Genomic DNA, 9807 nt, shown 5'->3' with positions numbered 1-9807 from the left:
TCATGGTCCAAAATATGAGTAAAGACTTAATATTGATGACGTCACAGGTGGGACTTTGGTCTCTGGTTTCTGTCTCACCATGGGAAATAAAATAGAATGACAGAAACCAGAAACCTTCGACCACCCTTTAACCTTGGACCCACAGTGGAAAACAGCCAGCACTGACTGTATGTGAAGCTGCAGCAGCTCCACTCTGGTAAACAGCAGATAGAACAATGTGGTTACAAACTGATGGCTCCTAAAATAGAAGCGTAACTCTGCTGCGAGTTAAAGCTCACTCTCTCATGAGGAGGCATCAGGTCACTTCATCAGGTCACTTCATAACTAGTCAGATATTATCAATAATTAGGGTCAACACACTGAAGAAACACTTCATTTATTACTCAACCTGCAAAGTATTCCATTGTTTCTCTAAACATTTGTTATAAAGCACAGAAATATGCCTCTATCTTTTATCATGAGCATTTAAAATTCTCAGATGAAGGTGATAAAACATGTAACAGATATAAAAAGTTCAGTTGAAATAAAAAAATGTCTCCTCTGTGCGGTAATAAGACCTGAACACATCAACGGGACAGAAACAGACTCCCAGAAGTCTCCGCTCACAGCAACCTGCAAGACACAAGAGTCCAAAACCGACGTTATTTATGTTAAAAATGCATTTTCCAGCATAAAAGTGTAGATGTTCGCCGTACTGCCAGGAAAACAATTCTGGTTCGGAAAAAGTGCATTTTATTTTGATATGAAGCCCAGTTTGCATCCTACTTGCCTATAAAAACACATTTAAGTCATTTTTTCCCAGCAAAATGAGTTGATCTTCCATTTAAAAAGTAATAAAAAAAACATAGATCAATAAATTATTTTATAAAAAAATTATTAATTGGGGTTTATAATATTAGATACTACTACTACTACTACTACTACTACTACTACTAATAATAATAATAATAATAGAAAGAAAGAAATTTAGATTTTTTTTAATGTGCAGGTTTTCTTGAAAGTAAAAAAAATGCATAAAACAAAAAAACAAAAAGTTTTCACTTGTAAAAGGGTATTTTTACATAGTGGTATTCCTACTTTTACTTGAGTAAAAGATCAAATTAGTGCTTTAAGTCTGTTTTATGGATAAAAGTAGGCCGCTTTTACTCAAGTAGAACTTTGATTGCAGGATTTGTATTCTTAAGACATTGTGGCACTATAACTTTTAGTTACTGGGTTACTTAATAAAAACATCTGGAAAATAACACTAGTGGAGTCTGCAAGTTACGCAACATAATAAAATATTGTGTAAAGGTAGTTGAAACTATATCAAGTTCCAGTTGAGTAGTTTTACCTTTGACCAGGTGGACTGTTGGTCAAACGTTCACCAGGCTCAGCGTGTGGTAAACAGGCATCAAAGAGGGCTCATCTTCATCTGACAGAGACACAATTACAGAAAGTGTGAGATGATCATGAACACATTATTAAACAATTATTTACATACACACAGCTGTACATACAGGGAGGCAGAAACAGACATTACTATGCCGAGAAATTCACTGTAATGTGCACCTAGAACAATTGATTACTTCTGATTCGTGGCCCTGTTGTGTATTTATAACAGCGGCCACCCACTCATTCTCCCATGCACGGTGTCTTAGTGTACTTGATTTCCTGATAAAAATAAACCTCATATGTGCATTGACTTCTACTATTTTAATGATGACTTCTTGACATACGTGGCCTGCCCACACAGAAGCTGTTGCACAGTGAAGCGAGGGGCCCGTCTATTTCTGTCTGTGGGTTTCCCAAGTGGTTTTTGTCTGAGCAGCCTAACGCTCCTGAAGCAGACACTTTCTAATAGAGTCTATTCACAGGTAGAAGTTACAGAGGGCCAGCTCTCATACTAACCGTGTGTCTCAGTGACGAGGTCATAACCATTCTCAGCCCCGGGTTTTGCGATGGCCGCATATGTTGGCTGGAAGGGAACATCTTCAGGGGCCTCGTCAGTCACTAAAGTAATAACAAACAATATATCAGTAGCAGGTAGGTATAAATGCAGATCGTCCTGTACACTAGTAACAGCTGGCACAAGATACTTTAACTGGCTTCCAAAGAAAATATCAAAATAACACTTTAAATCAGCTCAAATTGGCTGTATAAAATGGACAAATGCAATGGATTTTCTTGCATAAATCCATGATTACCTTTCACACAGTGTCAACAGGCACTTAAAAAATGTTTACCATGCTATGTTAGTATCATTTCTGTCAGCACAACCTATATGACCTGATCATTAGTTTTTCACTTTGATTATTGGATCAACATTTTGAACCCAAAACCCAATAACAGACATGAGGAGATCATCTAGATCTATATTTTATCCCGAATATATTTGACCTTATCTTCGGTTTCACTTGTTCTGTCATCATCAAACACAAACTGGCCTCATGGAGTTTGAAGGCAGAACTTTAGAGGGAAGCTGACGGCAGGAAACACACTGCTGAAGGTTTTATAGTGTGATGTCATGAAGATCAAAGTGGACATGATTGGTGACTCCAGATGGTTAAGGCCAAAAATGTGATTCAGGGGGTCAACGTGAACTTGACCTTTGACCTGAAAAAATTAATAATTTAATTTTTGAGTCCAATTGGATGTTTGTGCAAATTTTCCTCAAGGTGTTCCTGAGAAATGGCATTCATGGGGTCACAGGGACCTTAACCTTTGATCTTTGAGGGCAAAAATGTCATGTTCATCCTTGAGTCCAAGTTGACATTTGTGCAAAATTTGAAGAAATCGCCCTAAGGGGGGGTTCCTGAGATATTATATCGGAAGAATAGGAAAAACAGAGGGTCACAGTACAGTTGTCTTGGCCTCTGGTCCTTAACATGTAATCAGTTCATCATTGAGTCCAGGTGGATATCTGTGTCTGTTTGAAAGCACATATGGACTCATACATTTTTTAGTCCAATTGGATGTTTGTGCCGAATTCCCTCAATGTGTTCCTGAGATATGGCATTCATGGGGCCACAGGGACCTTGATTTTTGACCTTTGACCACCAAGATTAAATCAGTTCATCTTTGAGTCCAAGTGCCATATTTGAACAAATTCCCTCAGGGTTTTTCCTGATATATGGCTTCATGAGAATGGGTTGGTGCCATGAAGTCAAAGGGATCTTAACTTTTCACCTTTGATGCCAAAAATGTCAGTTCATCCTTGAGTCCAAGTTGACATCTGCGCAAAATTTTAAGAAATCCCCTTAATGGGAGGTTCCTGGGATATTATCTCACAAGAATAGGACAAACAGAGGGTCACAGTACAGTGACCTTGACCTTGGTCCTCCAAAATCTAATATGTTCATCCTTGAGTCCAATGGATATCTTTAAAACACATATACTCAAAAATACAGTAAAAGAGGTTGGTGTTGCTCACCTATTTGTGGAGAAGAGATTGACGGCAAGGAGGAAGGAGAGGTTGGGGTATCTGCTTGGATGAAAGAAACAGCTCAGTTAAATCACACTTTTTGTCTAATATCAACACGGTATCTTACTTTTTTATCTCTCTACCTGTGGTGATGGTTTGACGTTTTCTGCATCGCAGCGATCCCACAAACAGCAGCAGAACTAACAGGAAGGCGCAGACACCGATGCTGATCAGCAGATAGAGCTGAGGGACATCCTGAAGCTCTTCTTCAGCTCCTGGAGACATAACGGTAGCATGAACTGCATGAGAGATGTCCACTGTAAAAAAAACAGTCGTAAAAAAATGGTAAAAGCCTTGAAGTTGCCAACAAACTAACCATCAAATAACAGTTACTTTTTTTATAGATAATTTCTTTAAAATTACAGATAATATATGTAACATTTCTATATATATATATATCTATTTATTTATATATATATATATATATATATATATATATATATATAGTAAATAATATTTATTTTTAAGAATTATTATTTATTTTAAGAATATGACGGTAAGTATTTGGCAACTTTTGAGTTGAGTTTAGATATTTTTTTTACAATTACTTTTTATTTTATTTTTATATTAAATTTTAAAATTTCACTGTAAAAAAGAATAACAGAAAGTTACCTTCATTTTACAATCAGCATTTTTTCATTTATTCTTAAGCAATTGAATAATTGTTTGAAAAAAAAAACGATGTCCCACTTAAACTCATTGTCTCATTTAAAAGATTTGATACAGATTATATAAATGTAAATAAATAAAAATTAAAAAAGGATTTTTTTATTGCATTTACACTTATGTATGTACAAATAGAAAATAACAACCCTAAAAATAATACAGTAAATTACTTTAAAAATAACATATTTTTTTAATAGTGCACATTCAGTACAATTGTTTTGTCCATTTCTGCATAAAAAATATACAGAATTTATCTCACATCTCCACCAAAGTGCACAACCAGTTCCAAGTTGGTGTTTGTTAAACTTCTACCAGGCCTGAAACTTTATTTTATGGTTCATCTCACCTCCGACAGCCAGCCAGCTCTCTGGGGACTCTCCAGCTCCAGAGATGCTGCACTTGTAGAGTCCTTCGTTGGACTCAGAAACACTGTCGATGGTGAAGTTTCCTGTAGAGCTGCTGTCCATGAAGTATCCGTCTTTATAGAAATCAGCGGTGAAGTTGATGGACGTCTGTTTCCTCCTGCAGCTCAGAGTCACAGCGTCTCCCTCCATCACAGGGAGGACAGGACTCTCCAGGATCACTGGACCAGCTCAACAACACACAGCAAAAACATTATATAAAAACATGTAATATGTGTTAAGTTTGAGTTGTTTTATATTGAAAATATCTATACATTGATCTTTAATGTACAATAGATGATAGGTTACCACAACAATTCATCTACACTACTACTATTAGTCCAATTCTCAGTAGTGCAACACAAAAAAATTATAGAGTAATAGGTACATCCAGGAGGAATTTGCCATAAATCAACCATTTATATTAAAAGGGAAAAAAAATGTAAAAACAGGCATTATCGTCACAATATGAACTTTCAGACGTTCTTCAAAGGGATCATCCGTTATAAACGTTTCCATTCGGAAATCTTTAATATGTCATTTAAAATAAAGTGTTTGCACTAACCAGATCCTGTTAAAAACATTAAATTCTGCTCCTCAGAGACACTGTGAAGACATGATTGATTCTGCTCAGACCACGTGACAAATATTCACTGAAAATCTGTTTACACAGAGCAGAGAGGAGAGGACAGGAGAGGCTGTTTACACAGAGCAGAGAGGAGAGGACAGGAGAGGCTGGAAACATGACAATACTTCACTAGAAAATTTCCTCATGGGAAATTCTGAAAGGGCCACGGGGGCTACTGCCGGTGTGTATACACTATGATGAGATTTTTCAGAGATTTAATACTAGTAATGTTACGATACTATATTATATACAAGGAGAACACCTACAACAAGCATTCCTTTTCAAGTAGATCAAGTTGTCCACCATAAGGTTGGCGTTTTTTTTCCCCGGACCCGGCTGTCACAGTCCAAGTTTCCTGTGCAAAACATTGAGCCCTTACTATGGGTTCAGTATGCTGTTTCAATACTGCTGCGATCAGTATTGACAAATTCTGCTCAGTTCAATAGTGTGTGTGTATTTGTAACTGTACTCATTACCTGTGTTGTGTGTGGGGGGAGGGATGTGCTGTGTCTGTGTATGTATCTGAAAGAGGAGTGTGTGTGTGTGTGTGTGTGTGTGTGTGTGTGTGTTAGTGTGCATGGTTGTGTTTGACAGAGACTTGATATTTTTGTATGGGAGACAGGGTCAGCAGTAGATTAACTGTGGCTCAGAGGTTACCACGGCAACTTCAGGTGGTTGTCAATGATGACAGACGCAGAAACATTGAGAAAAAGAGTTTTTTCCTCCTCTGCACTCGTCTCACATTTGGGCTCATTCTGACCAAACAGTAGCTCCTATGTCACACACTGTGACACGAACATTCCGTGCAATACACATCCATTATAATCTCAGAATTTCTCCAAAAATGATCATGGTCATTGAACATGGATTGATAAAAAACTATATGATCTATTGAAACGTGGATTAATAAACCAATACACAAGACTTGTGTCTACTATTTAAAGTTTAAATGGAGTCTCTAGGTGAAATTATGCCGGAGAAGTAGACGTTTGAAAATCTTCAATTATTGTTCTTTTTTGCTAATTTTTTTTGGCCGTCCCATTCACTTCAATGCAAAATTTTGCAATTTTTTTCGCGACTTACTTAATGAAAAATTCGTATTCTGTAGAGAAAAGTAATAGCACACCGATCCCGATCAAACCGCACATTTTGATATAGAATTTATAGCGGGACGAAATTGTGTCCGGAAGAGGAAGAAGAAAAAAAACAAAGTATAACAACTGGTCCCTACGGCTATTAGATGGCTGTAGGGCCCAGTGCTCGGCGCGATTGCCCCGTGGCCTTAAATATGTACAATATGTGGAGAAAACTGGGTCTGTTTATTTTTCGTCTTTTTTTTTGTTATTTTGTGGGGGTTTTAAAACATTAATGACACTTGGGGGCACTTGGACAAGTGTTTACAGTATATATAAATTCCATTTTAATCCAATTTTAAAAAATAATTTATAAGAGAAATTCAACTTTTTTCGGATTTCTGTCATTCTAACTGTGTTATTCTGGACAAAGACATGTTTCACTTGTTTGTGAATTGTGCTGATTCCACCAAGCTGCAGGACTTAGGACATAGATTTATAGAGATTTTATATGTTGCGGTGAAACACAAGGACACAGAGAGGAAAATTCATCTTGTTTCTATTATTTCTGAGCGAATTTATGCACATTTAATCCCATTGGACATCAACTGATCTTCAAACCGAGATGTTCACGGACTAAAAATGTTGTGTACTTAGAGTTGTGTATTTGCTTACCAGTGACGGTGATGTTGACAGTGTTGCTTTTCTTTCTTCCTCCCATCTCACACCAGTATGTCCCACTGTCCATGTCTGGATAGGCAGTTTCTATTCGACACGGTCCTGTTGATGTCAACCAGGTGGGAGCACATGTTATAGTTTTACCTTTGATCATCCTCATCACTCTCCATCCAGTCAGTCCCTGCAGACCCTCACAGCTCACAGAGAAGGAGTCGTGTGCAAAGAGCTGCTGACTGTTGGGATCCACCTGAGGAAAGGCTGCATCTAAAACACACACACACACACACACACACACACACAGTATTAAACCAAAATGTTTTCAATTAAATGTGTGTTTTTCCAAATAACTTGAAAAATTGGATTTGAATTCAAGACAATGTTATCAACATGAATGCAGCAGCGTCAAAAATGACAATAATTGTATCAGTTGTATGAAAAAACAAAAAACAACAGTCATCAAAAGTTGCCAAACACTTAAATGCAGTAAACAACCATAATACTTTTTATTTCATAAAAATATCGCATTGCAATTCTACAAATCTACAATGTTCCTCAGCAGAACTTTTATCCAAGGCGATGTACAAATGAGAGTTAATATAATATACAAGCAAATGTTTTTTTAAATTTTATTGTGTGTGCAACCGGTTATCTTTATTTTTTTCACAATATTTTTTCAAGTTTAAGTCCAATTAATATAATATTCAGCAATATTATGTGTATTTTTTCTATTTTTGCATAGAAGAAAAGAACAAAAAAACAAAAAATAATATAATGTCCCATTGTTTTAATTTACAAATTTCGGCTTTTATTTTTTGGTTAATATTTGTAATAAAATGTATTAACTTGGCATTTACACTAAATAGAGTAAAACAATACAATAAAATAACTTTTTTCTTTTACAGTGCAGTATATCCAACATACTTTGATCAAACAATTATGCACAGGTCATCTTTAAACCCTTTTTTTGTTAATGCTCAAATAAAACATCAAGCCTGTTTATTACAGTAGTTTAATTTTAAACATACTTGCATGTAAATATTGTCACTTGACATGCAGAAGCCAACTCAAGATATATGATTTAAATGACATCAGATACAGATACATCACATCATCAAGTGACAATGTAACTTACCAGATTTCTGAGAATTAATGAAGGCAACATGTGCCTCCAGCAGCAAAAACACAGTCATCACTGCAGAGACAACAGATTACATATAAAAATATATTTTATACATTATCCATAATCAGTGAGCAGCTGACAACTCTCTTTATATTATCTGTGCATTAAATCTTATCAGTGCATCTTGAATAACTGACTTCAGCTCCTGTTATCTCAGTGTTCCAGTACTCACCCAGCCTGCAGAGAGCTGTGACCTCCATGGTGCCGCGCTGCCGACTGTCTGAACATCAGGCGGACTCTATGCATCATGTTTGTCAGAGACTATTCTCCTCCTCTTCCTGTTTCTCTGCTGCTGAGGAAACAGCACTTTAACAACACAACAGGTGATAATAAACAGGTAAATAATCTTGACCCTTATTATTATTAGACATATTGAATTATTTGAGATATCTAGGTTCATGTTTTAGAAAAACACAAAAATAAAACCTGGTGCATTCTTTTGCCGTTTTTTTTTTTTTTTTTTTGATGAGGCTGAATATATCTGAATGAAAATGGGCTCTTTTGGTACCATGACTGTCCTCTCTACAGACAGGCCCGCTTTATGCTGATAACATGTATTTTAAGGCAGAAAACGTTTTTTTCTCATGCCTTATTTTTCGCCTACTGTATATGAATATTCCTGCATCCTGGGGTCCCTAAACAGTCTGTGAGCTGCATAAATCGACTCTTGTGGTTTCAATGAGCCCCTTAGTAATCTGACCACTTCGCCTTTTTGTCATTTTTTCCCTCTTCTTCTTCTTTCCATTGGTTCCAAACATGTCTTGATATCTTGTCATGAAGGTGATGAAATAAAGCCCCTAAAATACTAGTCTCCCATTGGCTAATATCATGCAGTTTAAAAGCAAAAACACACAATTTTTCTCATGCGGTAAATAATGTCCCTAAACAGTCTTGGAACTGCATAAAAACGAGGAAGAACAACTGGCATGCCCATTTACAAAGCGGCCCCTTGACCTCTGACAGATTTCTGAATGAAAATATGTCCTGTCAGAAATAATGTGCTGAATTTGTAGATTTATGGGTACAATGGCTCGTCACTGGGGCAGTACCCTACAGCTGTTGTACCCTTGACACTGGCTTGGGAACATATACTGTATTTCACTTTTTAGCCCTCAAAAAAGTAAGTCAGGATTTAGTTAAGTTCCAATAATTAACCTTTAGGGGAACATTAATGTAGTTTATACATTAAGAGACATAAATGGACTCCTATACCGTGCCCTTATTTCTGATTATTGGACCTCAAGGTATTTACTTTTTTGGGGGACCAAAAAAGTATTTATATGTTTCCAAGTCAATGTCTTTAAGGGTACAAAAGTGATACTTTAGAGCAGAGGTGTCAAACTCTGGCCCGCGGGCCAAATTGGCCCGCAGTATAATTATATTTGGCCCAGAAAGGCAATACCAAATTATTATTATTATACAGCGCAAATAATACTACAAATCCCAGAATGCTCTGCTGGTGTTTTGGTTGAACACAGTAGATCAGTGTGGAGCAAACTGAGCAACAATTAAAGTTGTCTTTATGCACTTTTTCTTGCTAGTCCAAGGTTTGAATGGCTGCACATTCATTGAAGGATATTATTATTATTAGTCATTTGGTTTATTATTGTTATTTTATTCTCACATTTATTTTTAGCCTGTGGAAAAAGATTACTGTTAAATTTAAATTTAAAGAAGGCCGCATATAAAATAAAGGGACATACGATTTTTATTTAAAT

At 36.4% G+C, this 9807-nt stretch overlaps 1 protein-coding gene across 1 annotated transcript; it reads right to left on the bottom strand.

Moving 5' to 3' along the window:
* Nucleotides 1-1355: 1355 nt before the first annotated feature.
* LOC131989285 (low affinity immunoglobulin gamma Fc region receptor II-b-like) lies at nt 1356-8289 on the bottom strand. The gene is made up of 8 exons (XM_059354475.1): nt 8262-8289; nt 8042-8101; nt 6907-7173; nt 4476-4721; nt 3547-3678; nt 3413-3463; nt 1891-1992; nt 1356-1414 (listed from the first exon to the last, which is right to left on the bottom strand). The coding sequence occupies exons 1-8, from the start codon at nt 8287-8289 to the stop codon at nt 1356-1358; spliced, it is 945 nt and encodes a 314-aa protein (XP_059210458.1).
* Nucleotides 8290-9807: the final 1518 nt, after the last annotated feature.

The sequence above is a fragment of the Centropristis striata genome, chromosome 17 (assembly GCF_030273125.1).
Source record: "Centropristis striata isolate RG_2023a ecotype Rhode Island chromosome 17, C.striata_1.0, whole genome shotgun sequence".
NCBI classification, from domain to species: domain Eukaryota; kingdom Metazoa; phylum Chordata; class Actinopteri; order Perciformes; family Serranidae; genus Centropristis; species Centropristis striata.
Note: the sequence above shows the minus strand (reverse complement) of the source record. Positions and strands in the feature narration are given on the sequence as shown.

Coding starts and splice junctions, on each gene's coding strand:
- LOC131989285 (XM_059354475.1), bottom strand. CDS start 8,289: ATGGAGGTCACAGCTCTCTGCAGGCTGG. Junction 1,993..3,412: donor AATCTCTTCTCCACAAATAG/GTGAGCAACACC, acceptor TTATTACTTTAG/TGACTGACGAGGCCCCTGAA. Junction 1,415..1,890: donor CCTCGTCACTGAGACACACG/GTTAGTATGAGA, acceptor TGTCTCTGTCAG/ATGAAGATGAGCCCTCTTTG.